The sequence below is a fragment of the Clupea harengus genome, chromosome 21, assembly GCF_900700415.2.
Source record: "Clupea harengus chromosome 21, Ch_v2.0.2, whole genome shotgun sequence".
NCBI classification, from domain to species: Eukaryota; Metazoa; Chordata; class Actinopteri; order Clupeiformes; family Clupeidae; genus Clupea; species Clupea harengus.
Genome location: NC_045172.1, coordinates 1,216,968 through 1,233,669, shown reverse-complemented (window position 1 = coordinate 1,233,669; position 16,702 = coordinate 1,216,968). Strand labels below are relative to the sequence as shown.

General features: G+C 45.0%; 1 protein-coding gene across 11 annotated transcripts in view; it reads right to left on the bottom strand.

The window, feature by feature from the left end:
* Positions 1 to 678: 678 nt before the first annotated feature.
* Positions 679 to 16,702, bottom strand: part of lrrfip1b (leucine rich repeat (in FLII) interacting protein 1b) — a 31,000-nt gene continuing 14,976 nt past the window's right edge. The window contains exons 3-21 of one of the 11 annotated variants that reach the window (XM_031558155.2): positions 16,459 to 16,476; positions 16,151 to 16,198; positions 15,126 to 15,170; positions 14,822 to 14,872; positions 14,053 to 14,124; positions 12,702 to 12,767; positions 11,977 to 12,054; positions 11,358 to 11,393; positions 10,915 to 11,040; positions 10,616 to 10,786; positions 10,311 to 10,403; positions 9,984 to 10,076; positions 9,708 to 9,800; positions 9,244 to 9,382; positions 3,685 to 3,734; positions 3,135 to 3,252; positions 2,924 to 3,003; positions 2,448 to 2,552; positions 679 to 2,357 (exon numbers count right to left, since the gene is read on the bottom strand). In XM_031558155.2, coding sequence (XP_031414015.1) covers positions 2,247 to 2,357; positions 2,448 to 2,552; positions 2,924 to 3,003; positions 3,135 to 3,252; positions 3,685 to 3,734; positions 9,244 to 9,382; positions 9,708 to 9,800; positions 9,984 to 10,076; positions 10,311 to 10,403; positions 10,616 to 10,786; positions 10,915 to 11,040; positions 11,358 to 11,393; positions 11,977 to 12,054; positions 12,702 to 12,767; positions 14,053 to 14,124; positions 14,822 to 14,872; positions 15,126 to 15,170; positions 16,151 to 16,198; positions 16,459 to 16,476 — 1,593 coding nt within the window. In that variant the 3' untranslated portion in view covers positions 679 to 2,246. Of the gene's footprint in view, positions 2,358 to 2,447; positions 2,553 to 2,923; positions 3,004 to 3,134; positions 3,253 to 3,684; positions 3,735 to 9,243; positions 9,383 to 9,707; positions 9,801 to 9,983; positions 10,077 to 10,310; positions 10,404 to 10,615; positions 10,787 to 10,914; positions 11,041 to 11,357; positions 11,394 to 11,976; positions 12,055 to 12,701; positions 12,768 to 13,607; positions 13,653 to 14,052; positions 14,125 to 14,821; positions 14,873 to 15,125; positions 15,171 to 16,150; positions 16,199 to 16,458; positions 16,477 to 16,702 lie in introns of all 11 variants that reach the window. The other 10 variants (XM_031558157.2, XM_042702835.1, XM_031558156.2 and 7 more) reach the window with 10 other exon arrangements.

Sequence of the window (16,702 nt, the reverse complement as noted above, 5' to 3'; positions counted from 1 at the left end):
TCTCTGTCAAAAGGTAACATTTACACATAACAATATATCTTGGCATAGGCGTAGTCGCATCCAGAGCCAAGACCTTACTACCAGTAGGTTACACTAACCTAACCAATATAACAATTGCTCAACCATAGATCCTGCAAGCAGGATACAACAACAACGCTGGAGACAGACGCAACACGCTCTGCATGTTGTACTTGGGATCGGTAAAGGTCTTCCATGCACTGTCTGTAGTCCACAAGTGCTAAACACAACAACCGTAGTACCTGAACAGCAGGATATGCAACCAGTACATCTCTCCTACTGTGAAATCTGGTTGCTAAGAAGTGAAACTCCAAGGCTGGTGAATGTTTGACAGAGAATAGTTTACTAAGGTTGTTTTGTTTTTCAAACTATACTCACTCGTCCCCACACTGAAGTATATGTTTAACCCTTCCATTTACATGGTCATACTGCCCCCTGTTGTTCAATATTGATCATGATATCTGGATTCTCCAAACATATTGTCTTTTGACCAATACACACAAAGACATTGAGAAACACCATACTCTCCTAAACTGAGAAAACCTAAGAATACATAACAGAGCAATTATGACAAATTACTGACAAATGTCAAAACAGCTACAGGTATCAGTCATGCTGAAGACAATAACCAGTGTAAAAAAAGATGACAGTGAACTTTACTTTTCTTTTGCATGAATGTAATTCTTGTTATTTCATCACACAACCTGTGCATTTAGTCAGAGTACACATTTCAGTCATTGCACACAGATCACGGTGTCTCTGCTCCTGTGTCCGAGTGCTTAAAGCTGGGTGGATGGGTCTCCCTACCGTGTGCAGCATGAATCGCTGGAGATGGAATCATTCATTAAAAGCTTCACAATGTCTTTGTGTGGCTGTGAATGATATCATTGTTAAGCCAAGGAAACCCAGAGGAGTGAAACGGCACAAGCCCACCACCCAAAAGTGATTTGATTTGTGCTGATACACACAGGGGGGGGGGGGACAAAAAAAGAAAACACAGAAGCAGAATAGAGTGAAGATACCAGACCCGCTATGTATCAGTTCAACTTTGACAACATTAGGCTGTCGAACCTCAAGCCACAATCAACAGAAAGAAGCATTATTGGAATGCATGATTGACCAATTGGTTACATTTTACTAAAGTTAGTGTCTCCTCTTCCTTTGAAATGTGCCTCTAAAAGCTGGTGAAAGTACCATGATAGTTCAGGCTTTACCTGACGTGAGGGTGTTTTAAGTGTATGCTACTACCCATAGTTTGGCAACCCTTTCGAGTGCCATCCCTTTTGATAATTGAACTGAAAAAACAAACAGGTTGATTTCAGCGACATCATTAAGAGTACTTGTGTGAGCACAGGCACACAGATTTACAAAAGTGCTGCAACTAATCTAATAGTTCCCTTTTTGTTCACAGTGGAAGCTGTCTCATCCCATCTACTGTCTTCAGAGACAGCCTATCACGGTAGCAAAAAGAATGCAAACATGCAGTGCTTATTGGGGTAGCCCCTGCCTAACTGGTGACCAGATATGTCCCATAGTGAGCTACTATGAGTCATATGAGAGTCGTAGCAGAGAACTCATGGATATACCCAATAGAAATGAGCTACTATGAGTCATAGCAGAGATCACATGGATATACCCAATAGAAGTGAGCTACTATGAGTCATATGAGAGTCGTAGCAGAGATCTCATCGATATACTCAATAGAAATGAGCTACTATGAGTCATAGCAGAGGTCTCATGGATATACCCAACAGTACTGAGCTACTATGAGTCATAGCAGAGATCTCATGCATATACCCAATAGAAATGAGCTACTATGAGTCATAGCAGAGAACTCATGGATATACCCAATAGAAGAGAGGCTCAGTGGTTATTCCTCTCTGAAATCAGCCCCAGATCCCACCAAAGGACCATGTGTCACTGCAGGAAAATGATAATATGTGCCCCTCTGGTGAATACACCCTGTCAAACATCCAAAGACAAAAATCACCAAACCAAAGGCAAACCTCCCACAGCAACAGGACTTGTGGAGCTCGAATGTCCTTTTTTTTCCCAAAAGCGTGATTGAATGAGTCTGTGTAACACTGCTTGCATTGCATTTTTGCTGCGCTGCCTGGTCTCATTGAGAGGCATGCTGTGAGCTTGTAGGCCTTCTCAGCATTAATGTGCTAGAATTGAGCCAAAGAGTCCACTGGCTCAAGGGCTGAGCCCAGGCAGGGGGGCAGCCATCACTGCTGGGCAAGCAGGGCGCTCCGATTGGCCTTCATCTTCTCCAGGCGCTTGGCCAAGTGATTGTTGCTGGCCTCCAGCTCGTCAGTGCGGTCCAGTGCTGCCCGCAGCTACAGAACGAGAAGCAGACAGAGGTGAGCTCTAGTACTAAGAGGGACATTTGAGAAGGCATAGGAGAAGTATGATGTGTGAGTGTCCACCTCTCTCTGGAGCTTCCGCTTCTCCACCTTTAGTTCGTCCTCCACCTTCTCTGCACTCTCAGATGCAGACTTGTAGCGGGTCACCTGACCCTCAAGTCGTATAATCTACATGAGAAACACAGACTTTTAATAGACCAAAAGGCTGCATTCTCTACCATTTACATTGCATTGCCTTACAGATACCTTACCAACAAGAATATATTGTAAAAATACATAACACTTGAAACGTGTAAATAAAAAAAAATAAAACAGAATATGGCACATGGCACTCTGTTAAATATCTTCATCCACTTTATAGAGGATATAGGAACACACACAGTACAGCAGAGGTTCACCAGCTCCAACCCTGAGACATTCAGTTGAAGGACAAGATGAAGAGGGTTTCTCAGAATAAAGGTCTAATGGATTACATTTTTAATAACAAATCTGAGAGAGAGTACTGAACCAAAGTGCCATTGTATCCATTCATGCCTTACATTTTGCTCAAGGGCTGCAACTTCTTGCTCTGATTTAACCAGCTTGAATTTGAGGTCACTGATTTGTCTGTTGGCGTCTCCTGTGGGAAACATTGAAGCAGAAAGTGAGCCGTGGGTGACTTCCATCTTACCTACATCTGGTGTTAAACACAAGATACAAATGAAGTCTCAGAATGGATCTCTGAAAAGACTCAAGATGTCTGTCTCTTACTCTGCAAGTCAAGAATATGGGGGTCCATGCCGTTCTGCAGGAGGTCCTCATCTGTGCCCGTTCCATCGTCTGTGCCGTTCCTCTGAGCCTGGTCCAGCTGGGCTCTCAGTTTCCTCACCTGCAGAAGCACATTCACCCACCAGCACCGTTTAGCTGGACAGCAAGCGCTTCTACTGTGGCAGTGTTTGATCTAAGGAGTTCTTGCCCTGGGCTCTCCAAAGCACCTTGAGACAACTTGGATTGTTACTGGTGCTATATAAATAAATACAATTGAAACAAGCCAGTATGGTCTCAGGGTGCTACCCTACTACTAACACATACAATATTAGACTACTTTGTAGTATACTGTTGTTCCATTTGTCAATTTATCGTGACACATTGTCACCACAACAAAAAATACTGAGCCCACAATGTCTTTATTGAAATCCTTACAACACACAGAAATCAGATAGAGAACACCTTAGAAATCAACTTTCAAGTCCACATCAAGAAGTGATACAAACAAGTCAAACCAGCTTGGTACTAAATCTACAGTAGTCTTACAACTTACCTGTTCCATTAAAGTCTCTCTTTCTTCAACTAACTTTCGGAGTCGGATCTCTGCAATATATGCATAGATGATGTCAGTACTTTGGAATTATTTCCATGCTATTATCTACAATAACTTCAATACAACTTGGCACAACATTGTTTTAATGACATTGAATAGTATATTTTCTGTGATAGATAGATGATAAAATGATGATAGATAGGTGATAAAAGTCATGTAAAAAGAAGCACAAGGTCATATTCATAATTTTTCATCCAGATCTTGATGGTCTACAATACTTAAAAGCAGTTCAGAGATCTTGTTGCAGGAGCTGAGGAACCCATTGAAGCATGTTGGACATCCACATTTAAAAGTGCTAATGACAGCTTCATTGCTCTTCACAGTGCTATGGGCTGTACACAGCAGGTTTCTGAGCCGTGTCTCAGCTGAGCCAGGTGTCATGGCAGACCAGTTCATGGTATATTTAATGAAGGTGAAGTGAAGTCAACAAAAGTTAGTAATGGCAGGAGCACTTTTTGCGCTAGTATCTCCTTGATAAATTAAACCAAGGGAGGGAGATTTTGAAGGACAGTGTCTCACATCTCATTATTTTAATCTGGCACATGAGACAGCTAGTTATCTAATACAGTATTTGATGAAAATCCAGAAAAGCACACATCACAGTTAGTCATGATTGTATTTTATTTAGGTTCTCTACATATATCACTGAGACTATATTTCCATTGAGCAGTTTGACAGAATACATGTATCCAATTCAATGTTATGCATATTATGAACATGAGCAAGATGGCAGCACAATAGTTTTTTATTCATGAAATGTCATAAGAATTTGTGGAATAGAAATGTATGCTTAGAAATTATTTTTGGAGAAGGAAAAATGTTGGTCAACTTTCTCTGTGTCACGTCTGCATTGACATCCGCTCCGGTCACGCCCCCTTCAGCACACTGGCCCAGCTGTACATCGTCCCAGTCATCAGTCACGTCCACTCTCTCCCAGCTGAACATCATTCCCACCTCATAATCACGAATCACACACACCTGGCACTTCTCTACATATACTCTATTCCCTCACTCCGTGTCTGGTCTTGTCGATACGCATTCGAAGAGAGTGAAAACTACCCAAGACGGCCAGCTTTGCAAATGTCCTGATTCCGCGACGTCCAGGTCGCTAAGTTACCGGGCTCTCCTGGTTCCCTGCATCCAGATTCCGCGACTCCAGGTCGTTCCAAGATTCCGGTTTCCGCGACGAGGAGGTCGTCCTCAGTTTCCATAGTGACATTCTTTGTTTTGTTCCGTGCCCCAGCATGCTTGTTTACCTACGGTTACCTTCATTCTGCGCACCTGCGCGTTTGTTTAGCTCCACTGAATAGAATTTTCAGAGTTCGTTTCTAAAACCTCCTTGGTTTACTTATTTAGAATCCAAGTGTAAGTCCTAAGTTAATAATTGTTAGTATTTGTTTCCAGCGTGAGACGTCTGTGTATTTGTTTTGTTTATACTTCAGTGCAAGTTCATAGTCTTCCCTAGTTTGTGTTCGTCTGCATTATCAGCTGTGCACCTAGGTTTCTGTTGTATTAGTATGATTAAGTCTGTACATATCCCTGTGAAACTTCTGAGCGTTTACCTGTGTGTCCCCTATTCCCCTGTTCTCTGGCTGCAATCCAAATTAAACCCTGCTTTCTCCTACACACCCGTCTGACACGTGACATTCTGATACCGTGTGCATGGTTAAATCCTGAGTATCATTTTTTCAAATCAAATCTACATTCCTGGGTCAAACATATAGAGAGGTTCAATGCAGGACAGAGGTACAGTGCAAACCAGGACTAAGAGCTGCACTGTTTCATATAGCACCTGTATTTAGAAATCTGATTAAGATGTACCATTGAGGAATCAAGGACCCTAAGATTGCTATCACTCCAACACCTGACGCTACAGTTCAAAGGTCACACATAGCTTGAAGACTATGAAGTGCGGCAGTCCCCTTTCCGTTTGATCTTGAACTTTTTCTTGTAGTTTTTTCCTGTAATACCGTCTATCAAAATCGTCTCTACAGGCATCTCAGGGACTGCAGCAGCTGGTTGCTGCGTTTGGTCATTTTCCACAATTTCAAAGTGCATTTCAGCAGCAAGCTTAAAACTGTCCAGAAACTCAGATTCTTCTTGACTGTCCACCATTGCCTCGGCTCCTCTTTCTATGGGACTCTCTTCCTGTGTGGCGTCCCTCATCTCCTCAGCAGCCTCCTCTCTTGGAACAGCTACCTCGATGCGCAGTGAGATGGCGTTACTCAACTCTCCACAGTAAGAAGTGCCAGACTCCAGATTGGGTGGGAAAACGTCCGTCTCTGCAACATTGCTACATTCTTCAACATTGTCCTCTGAGGATGAGCTCACAGGTGCAGTCTGGGAACCAGCTTGGTCGTCTTTGCCTCCAGGAGATGAATATTCCTCTGTGTCAGCTAACTTGGAGCGAACCTCTTGAAACACAGACACCTCTCCCATGGCAGCCCCAGTCTCTGTCTGTGTGCTGTTCCTGCTGTGGTCTCCAGAGGGCGCCTCTGCAGCTGCAACTAGGATTTCATGCGCCGCAGGTTTATCTTCAGTGAGAGATTGATCTGCATGCGGAGACCCGGCTGGCTCACCCAGGTGTGCTTGCTCAGCTCCGTCCTTCATACAGCCGCCCTCTATTTCCCTGAGTGACATCTCTGCACTGACATTGACAAGTTTTTCTTGCCCATCTCCAGGGATTCTTACCCTGCCTACGTCTGCCTCTGGGATGGTATTTATTGCCTCTTCACTGATAGTTCCTGTCGCTGCCTCTGTGTCAGTACGTTTGGCATCAAAGGAGATTTGAGACATGACTTCAGCACCTACAGAAGGCTCACACTTTGAAACAATTACATCTGCTTTTCTGTTTTCCTCTAGGCTGAACTCTATCTGATTCTTCAAAACACTAGTGTGAATGAGATCCTGAGACTTTTCTGAAAGTAAACCAAGGTTTTGTTCAAGAGCAATTTCTGTCGTGGCCTCATTTAAGGTTCCACTGGGCCCTTTAACCTCTGTGATTCCTCCATTTGCTGCAGTTGGAGGCTCATCTGAGTCTTCCAGTCCAGATAGAATTTGTTGAAAGATGGTGCCAACTGGTTTGGAACCCAAATGTCCTTCATCACAGTCCACTAACTCTGCACTGGCAGCAGAAGTTTCTGTTTGGTCTGTGACACTTGTGTTTTCAGCTTCAGTTTTGCTGTTGTTTGCATCTACATCTGCCTCTGTATGTGCCTCCACTGTGCTGGATTCACATATAGGGCCCTCTGTTAAATCACCTAATGGGGGGTTTGCTCTTCCCTCACTTGGATCTTCAGTGTTTTCATCTGATAAAGTCACTCTGTTGTAATTGGGATGACATACATCTTGATTCATCTCCATGAGGCTCTGTGCAGGCTCCCCCTCTTCTAGACTGTAATTAGCCTGTTCATCCGAAAGCAGAGTATTTTCCTCCAAAACTGCTTCCTGTGCAGGGCTGTAGGCTGCACGCAAGAGACCTTCTGAAGGCAACAGACCTTCTGAGACCTCCATTGTGATCTCACAATGTTTGAGATCCAAAGTCTCATCTCTCTGTTCTTGTATGTCCTTACCGATAGCGGAGGGGCAAAGGTCAATCACTGTATCAGAACCTGCCTCTAGTCCTGGTTCCGTTCCCTGACTCTTCTCTTCCTTTAGGGCATGTATGGGTTCATCCATGACATTTAAATGACCATCAGAAGCTGTTCGATCTTCAAACTCTACAGGTTTCTGTGTTGCTTTACATTGTCCGTCATGGCTGACCTCTGCCTGAATCTCCAAAACACTAGCGTGAATGAGATCCTGAGACTTTTCAAGATTTTGTTCAAGAGCAATTTCTGTCTCATTTAAGGCTCCACTAGGCTCGTTTAAGGCTCCACTGTTTACTGCAGGTTCTGATAATGCTGAATACACAGGTCCGGTAGCCTCTGTGATTCCTCCATTTGCTGCAGTTGGAGGCTCATCTGAGTCATCCAGTTCAGATGGAATATGTTGAAAGATGGTGCCAACTGATTTAGAAATCAAATGTCCTTCATCACAGTCCACTAACTCTGCACTGGCAGCAGAAGTTTCTGTTTGTTCTGTGACACTTGTGTTTTCAGTTTCAGTCATCTGGACTGATGCATCAGCTTCTGCCTGACCCTGAGCCTCCTCACAATCTTCACTCAAAGAACCCATTTGACATTGTCCAGGCATTTCCACATCGATGCTAATAGGGTTACTAATGACTTCTTCAGTCATATTCTCTAAGATGAGAGTAGAGTATGAGAGTAGAGAGGCATGTATGGGTTCATCCATGACATTTAAATGACCATCAGAAGCTGTTTGCTCTTCAAGCTCTACAGGTGTCTGTGTTGCTTTATATTGTCCATCAAGCTCACCAACCATGGCATCGCTGACAAAGACAACGCTCTCCTGTCTTTTCTCACTCATCTTTTCAGGGTCAGATGTGGTATCTGTGTCAGGCTCAAAGGCCTCAGTCATTGTCTGAGAGCCAAGGTCCGTGCTGGTTGTACTATAGTCACCATCCTCAGAGGCATATTCCACATGCACAGCATCATCACCCTTTAGAATCAGAGATGCATTCTCTTCTTCAGCATATTCTTGATTTGGATGGTTGATGGTCTCTTGATAGGGAAGTGATGTCATGTCTTGTGTGTTCTTTTCCTGTTCCCGAACATCTTCAGGGGTCTCTTCAAGTGCTAGGACAGACTGGTTAGCTGACGTATCTGATGACTCCACTGTGCCACCCTCCTCTGATACTCCTGCTTCTATGTGAAGAGTCTGGTGGTCATCTAAATCACCATCATCACCATGTGGTCTCTCATGCCTGATATCCAGACTTCCACAAACGTGCCTAGAGTGAGCCAGGGAGTACGGACCTTTTCCTGAAAAACCATTGAGAGAGGTTTGAAGAGAGCAACATAACATATGACAGTCATGTTTGATTGGCTTGCTTGAAAGATCAGTCAACCGGAGTATCAAAAGTAAAGGACAGGTGAGAATAAAATCTTCATCAAAGGATTAATAAAAAATGTTCCTCCATGCACCTAGTGCGAAGTGAAGTTTTGCCAGAAGCCCTTATTAATTAAAAAAAAATAAAAATAAAACTTGATCCTTTGATGTTCAACAACTATAGACAAAACAATGATCTCAAACTTTCATTTTGAAGTTGAAAGAAATATGATTTAGCAAAGTTAGTAAAAGGCTGTAAATTATAAAGCTGTGATTCTGTTAATCAATTCACGTTGCAGTCAAATGGCATTAATAGAGGTTAGTTTAAAATGTTGAATTACCTGAGGGGAGGAACATAACTTCATTTCAACGAAGGAAATTGGAACACGACAAAGGCAATTAAGTTTGACAATCACAAAACTGGATCAGAACAATTAGGAATTTGGTCAAATAAAATTAGTTTTTGGAAAAAGAAAGGTAGTGGTAATTGACAGACATAATAAGATCGGAGAGACCAAATGGTAAATTGAACCACAATGATCTCACCTAGTATGCTGTCGCCACTCGGAATGACACCGTCCTGAGCCAGCTGGGAGGCGGTCTCTGAGGTGACATGCCCATCAATCACACCCTCTCCTGTATCCCCATTGGTTGTCAGCTCGGATGTGACTGCTATACCGTGTTTCTAAGGAGAAATGCAAAAAGGTGTTACTGAACATGGAACACATCATTCTTAAACGGCACACACACTTCTTATATGCTTCCTCTCATTACATCAGGCTTGGTGAGAAGTAATGCACTGGCGTCTACAGTTTTTTTATCTCTCAAGATTCTTCTGAGGCAATCATTTAAAAAATCTACTAGATAAAGACAGGAGGCATATAAAAGTATTGAATGCATTGATAGCGTTTTGCATTGCATCCAACAGCATGGGTGTGACCCGAGGCGCAGGCTACTGTTCCGACCCGTGTGTCTCTCTCTGACTCTCATCTCCCGAGCTGGGTCAGTACCTTCAGCACATCCTGGAGTCTAAGCACCTCGTCCCTGAGGGCAGTGCGCTCATCCCGCATCAAGTCTGAGTATTCCTTCTGCCTCTCTAACGCCTACGCCATATGGGATCATCCCCAGTGATGAAGGGAGAGGGGGAAGGAGAAGAAAGTAAGGTGAGAAGAAACAGACACAGGTAAGGAGATCAAAAGTGAAGAGGTTAGAAAGTTCCTGAAATGTTAATAATGCAGAAGTGAGGGATAAGATAAAGATGTTTGACAAACTTCAACTCTGCGTACCACTATCTTTTTCTCCTTCCAGCCCAGAGTCTCTTGGAAGTCAGAAATCTCTCTAACATAGCTGTCCTGTTTCAGTCGTAACTGCTGCGCATCCTGGCCACCACAGAGGAGAGAGAGAGAGAGAGAGAGAGAGAGAGGGAAAGAAAGAGAGAGAGAGAGAGAGAGAGAAGGAGGAAGGAATGTGAATGAAAAATCGACATGCAGAGAAACAGAAAATAAGAACTGATAATATGTTTTCTGCAAACACCTTGTTTCACAAATACTTCTGTGTGTGTGTGTGTGTGTGTGTGTGTGTGTGTGTGTGTGTGTGTGTGTGTGTGCACTTACCACCAGTAACTCCTCACTCTGTTTAAGAGTTTCCTTCATCTCAGTGCACTGGAGCTTGAGAACAGCGTGTGCGTGGCGCTCGTGCTCATAATCCTGTCAGATAGACACATCAGCTCGTTTGCTATAGTGTTCTACTTCTATTGATTTTGATCAATTGTGTGTGGCAAAAGGATGAAAGTCATTCAACATATTTTCATTCAAACTGAATAAATGCAATGCTTCACTTTAAGGATTCCCATCACGATATGAACCGACACACACACACACTAATACACACACACACACACACACACACTAATACACACCCTGGCCTTCTCCTCATACTCTCTTCTTATCTCACACATCTGTTCCTCCAGCTCCATGAGGGTGTCTCTTAGTGTGTCCACCTGGTACATGAGGTTGGACTTCTCATTGTCCAGCTGTGCGTTGGACACCATGGCCCTGCGATACTTCTCCTCCACCACAGTGAGAGAGTCCTTGAAGACACAAACACAACACATGACTTTGGCACAAAATGGAATGGCCTAATTTACAGTTTCTTCCCCCGGGTTAAGATATACACCATTACAACACGTGTTCGTGTACTAATCAGACTGGCAGGTACCTTCATCTCCCTCATCGAGGCTTCTGTGTCGGCAGAAATGGACGTATCACAGCTTCCTCTCCGCGAGGATCCACCACCCAGCGAGGCTAAAGTGGCTGCTGACAGAGTGGAGGCGGTTCTGGAGCCCTGAGGAAAGAACCCAATCAGAGTCAACAAACACCACTCCGCTCCAGCGCCACACAGAAGGAACACCACCTGTTGGTGGATTTGAATGGACAGGAACGGGTGATACAGCAATCCAGAGAACCACACCAAACATGGAGATTACCTGCATTGAGAGCTACAAAATATTTACACGTGGGTTTTACTCAATATGAGAAAGGTCCAATTAAGCACTGTAGACCTATACAGTTGTCTGTATTTGAGATAGGACATGAATGAATAATCTCAAGGATGAAATTCAAGATGGAGAAGGGTGAAGATGGAGAAGGGTGAAGTCTTACTTTGTCAAAGAAGTCTCTGTCCAACCTCTCCTCCACCTGTGAAGAGAGATGAAGTTTATTGAGCTGACACATGCATATCATCAGAACAGGGGCATGAGGGATGACAAGAACTAACATGTTCTGTAAATATCCTATATATTGTATTTATTGTTTTTCCTATGTTTGTAGTACTTACTATGTTTATTATGTTTATTGTGTATGTTTATTGTTTGCACCAATATACCATAGAACATTACAGGTAGATGTAAACTTACTTGGCAATACAAATGTTTATGATTCTGATTCTGAAGACAGCTCAAGGTACAATATCTTTGCCCGAGCTAAACAACAACCTCTGTGTCAGGGATGTCCACCAGATGGCACAAGAGAGTAAAGGACTGGGCAAGTGCCAGAATTCAGCTTTGGCAGGCCGAGCAGCGGCACCAAACTGAGCTACTGAAGCCGTAACATGGGATCAGATCACCAGTAATATCAGCTGGACTCTTTTTTGTGGATTTCAGGTTTTTCTTTTTTTCCCTTGTGTTGACTCACGGACATCACTAAAAATAACAGGGAGGGAGAGAGTGCTGTGGGATGAGTGCTGTGGGTTAGGATTAGAGACTGGAGGGGACGAGCTCACCACTGGGCTGGCTCTGGCAGAACTCGCTCTGGACGAGGCTCTGGAGCTGGAGCCCAGAAAACCACTATACTCTGACGGCTGGCCAACACACACACACACACACACACACACACAGAAGAAAAGAGAAGGAGAGCAGGAGGGGAGAAATGGAAAATCAGACAGAACGTTATAAAGGTGTTATTTTGTTAATTTGTGGAATAGTCAGAAAAAATATAGTTGGTAGGCAAGAAGAAAAGCAGACATAACTATGCTATGACATGCAAGTACACACACACACACACACTTATACACACATTCAGATATACGATATGCAAATGCTGACCCACATATACACACTGTGCAAACGGAAAAATATATAATAGTTATGACATACTCAAACTATGTCACGACTACTCTATGTGAGCTACCTAAATTACAAAAAGAAAAACAATCTCTCATTATCATAATACTTCGTGCTGACACATTAGATCACAGACATTGGCTCGGAACTAACGTCCACTTTTAAGATTGAGAGTTTAGTGAATGGTTTAAAACAAATTAATGCAATGATAAGGGAGCACTTGCGAAGGGAGGGATATCAGTCTGGAAGCTTCCAAGCTACGGGGCATCAGAGCCAGGCAGACGGGCACGGGCCCTCGGGAGAGGAAGAGTGGATGGAGGGATGGAAGGAAGGATGGAGGACGGGAGTGAAGGAGAGCGAGGGAGGAAGCAGAAAGAAAGCTTACAACACGACAGCTGGAGCCGCTAAACCTGCGCCCGCCTGTGTACAGACTCTCCTCATACACTGAGCCCTGCAGATAGAAGAGAGCCATGCACACACATATTACAGAATACACACACACACACACACACACATTACCACACACTACCACACACTACCACACACACAAGCATGCAAAAACTATGCAGACAAAGGGCAGCCATTGACATATATGTAAGTGAGCACACAAATACACACACAGCAGCGTATTTGCAACGCATGGGGATACCAATACAGACACACAAACACACACATGCATACACACACATACACACACATGCATACACAAAGACACACCAAATGAGGGCTCTGCCAAAGCACATTCACATTAAGATGAGAGATACATTATCAGTTCCAGTAATGGGCTTTGATCCTTTCTACTCATACATCATGACATTATCCTCAAACAACACATCTTTGAGAGAGGGAGGCACTGTGTGTGTGTGTGTGTGTGTGTGTGTGTGTGTGTGCGTGCGTGCGTGCGTGCGTGCGTGCGCGCGTGTGTGCGTGCGCGCGTGCGTGTGTGTGTGTGTGCGTGTGTGTGTGTGTGTGTGTGTGTGTGTGTACAAATGGACAGAGAAACATTACCCCACACAACCAGTATGGCCATGCCAAACCAATATATCTAACTGCTAAAAACAACCGTCCCATAACATCTACACACACACGCACACGCACATGCAGACACACACACACACACACACACACACACACACACACGCACACGCACACTCATACATACACACACAGTAACACATGCTTGGTTGCTGGGGTCTGTCCCACATGTAACATGCAGGTGATGCACACACACACACACACACATGGAGCAAGAGGGGGGAGAGGAGGCGGGTGGCGACTCATACAAACGGACCATGTGGCTCCGAGAGCGAGGGGCCTCACTACAGAGGGTGGAGGGCTGGGGACAGGGGAGAGAGAGAGGAGAACATGAGGCCTCACTACAGAGGGTGGAGGGCTGGGGACAGGGGAGAGAGAAAGAGAGAGAGAGAAGGGGACATGAGGCCTCACTACAGAGGGTGGAGGGCTGGGGACAGGGCAGGGGAGAGAGAGAGGAGGACATGAGGCAACATCTCACTGGAGTGTGTCCTGTGTCCTCTGGGGAGAGAGGAGGACATGAGGCAACATCCCACTGGAGTGTGTCCTGTGTCCTCTGGGGAGAGAGGAGGACATGAGGCAACATCCCACTGGAGTGTGTCCTGTGTCCTCTGGCTTCTACTGGGGGGTAGGAGATGGGGGGGCACTAGCACTGGAGAAAGGAGAGGGTCAAAGGGAGCAGAGGGCCAATTGGATTCACAAACCCGGCTGGTGTGGAGTCTGCATGAAGGCAGACTGCTGGTGCTGCCCCCCAGTTCTGAGGACATGAGATTTCCCTGGAGGCCGATAGACAGTGAGACAGAAGGAGGAGAGAGAGAGAGACAGTGAGACAGAAAGAGGAGAGAGAGAGACAGTGAGACAGAAAGAGGAGAGAGAGAGAGAGACAGTGAGACAGAAGGAGGAGAGAGAGAGAGACAGTGAGAGCGAGAGAGAGAGGGGGATTTGGAAAGACGGTAGGAAAGAAATTCATTCCAGCAGCTAGCAGATGCAGAGAGTGCGTATTCTTTCACTAAGGACCCGGCCAAGGTCAATATAGGAGCCCCCAAAAGAGACATTCTTTAGTCGGAGTTTTAGCAGAATGTTCAAGCTGGCAAACGACTAATGTGTAGGGAGATGAAACATTCCAAACCAGTGGAGGAAGGGACACTTGAAACTTGCAGGTGCTGTCAAAACAACAGAGCTTAAACAGAGACACCAGAGGTGCTTCTGCTCACAAAATTGGGCTGCAACAGTTAGCCGCACGAGAGACGTGGGTAAATATGGATCTCGATCCTGCTCTAGTTCAAATTCACTCAAAAACGTTGAACTTCCCATTCAAGGAGAAGAAAAGTCTGGACTTAAAGTTAGAGAGGAGTGACAGGAGACAGAGGGAGTGTCTCACAGGCCACCATGTCCACCCACTCCAGATGGCTCTGAAACCCCATGTCTGGGCAGAGACAGGGAACAGAGCTGGCACAGGGAAAGGATACTCACCCTTAGACTGCCACGACTGCCAACAGACATCCGCTCCTCATCGTCCGATATCTAAGATGGAGAGAAAGAGAAGACAGAGGGAGAGAGAGAGGGAGAGTTAGACATGAAACACAGGAGAAAGGGCTGCAGGGTGAAGCTTTTAGAACACTTCCATCAGGGTCTGGATACGGTGGTCTGCTCAGGGACACTAGGCTACTATGCTAAGGCTAACTACACTGACTGGACAGTGCTACCACTCTAAGTGGCAGATGAATAACAAAAGATGAGAAAGATGAGAAGATGACTGCGGGGAGAGGATACAGACCGAGGTGTTTCTCCGTGAGTGGCGGGAGTACCTCTCACTCTCTTCCTGAAAGGCAGAGGAAAAAAGAAAGAGGAAAAGAAAGCAAGAGGTCAAAGGACAGAAGAGCAAAGCCAGTCTTAATAGACTGGAGACATAAACACCTAAACAGGGTTACACTGCAGCCATGTTGCAGTGCTCTGACCACAGGCTTCAGACAGAAGAGCCGGAAGAGCACACAGGCCAACATGCATCCAGTGATTACTCATCATTTTCTGCATCTTACACCGATTCTCCTCGTTCCACAGGTTCACAAGTAGCACTTACGAGCAGAGAGCGTCTGACATGATGGTGGTGGTCATGATGTGTGTGAGGGTGTGCAAATCATGGGTGGGTTTGTGTGTGTGTGTGTGTGTGTGTGTGTGTGTGTGTGTGTGTGTGCATATCATGGGTGTGTGTGTGTGTGTGTGTGTGTGTGTGTGTGTGTGTGTGTGTGTGTGTGTGTATGTGTGTGTGTGTCACATGCTTGTGGGGGGGAATGGGAGGGTTAACACTCTCAGCTTTAGGTCATGCAAGTGGAAGATAATCCCACTCTGCGAGCAGCACAGATCAAATGGACTTCAGACCCCCCGCAGACCCAGTGGGATCCAGTGGAATGCAGACAAGCTCAACCGGCCTCCACACAGACAAGCCACACTTCCTCACGTACAGGCCTGGACGCCCCTAGTGGAATCAGGGCTTGGCCAGCCAGCAGCAGCTCCGCTCGCCACAGACTAAATAACATCAGAAACTGACAGGCAAAGGACTGCACTCCACTCCAAATGTCTGTTACCGTGGCTACTGTTAAATCTCCCCACTCTCATGATCTGTGAAGACGGAGAACCACAGTCTTGACGATCCTAAATCACATGCTCAACGTACACTACAGGCCATCTTCAAAAACGGATGTTTATCAGTCCGCACAAGCATGCAACATGTGGCTAATACTGGCTCTACACTCTATGAGCTAGCGTAGCGACACACACTTAGCATGCCAGGGAGGCTCCTACCATCCACTGCTCAATATGGCCCCACTTGCTGTCCAGCCCATAGTACTTCTGAGGCCCAGAAGAGCAGGCGGGGAGGGGAGAAGAACAAGAGAGAGACAGAGGAACAGCAAGGAATCGCAATGAAATGAACTTACTAAGAACAAAATACACTACTACCCAGTGACTGCTGACAACAGCAAAAGGTTCAAATTGATTGTCTAAAGTGAGACTGCAGGTTCTCCCATTAAACTGTTGACATAGGGTATAATGACTGAGAGATAACAGTGTGTGAGTTGTTAGAAAAGAGGGTATGGGGGTTATAGTCCTACCTTCTTGACCTGAGAGATCTTTACATGTGATGGCATGACAGATGAGAAGACAGAGATATAGAAGAGGACAGAATTTACACACATGGATTTAGGAGAGTACAGAATGATTAAATCTATGTCTATGTACTAAACAGTGAGTCTAAGCACTTAACTTACAATCACAATTAGAGAGTAAGCCAACAAAAAACACACCGCAAAGATGAGCTTTCTTTTCTTAACCCTGATATTACAGTAAGAACCCTGT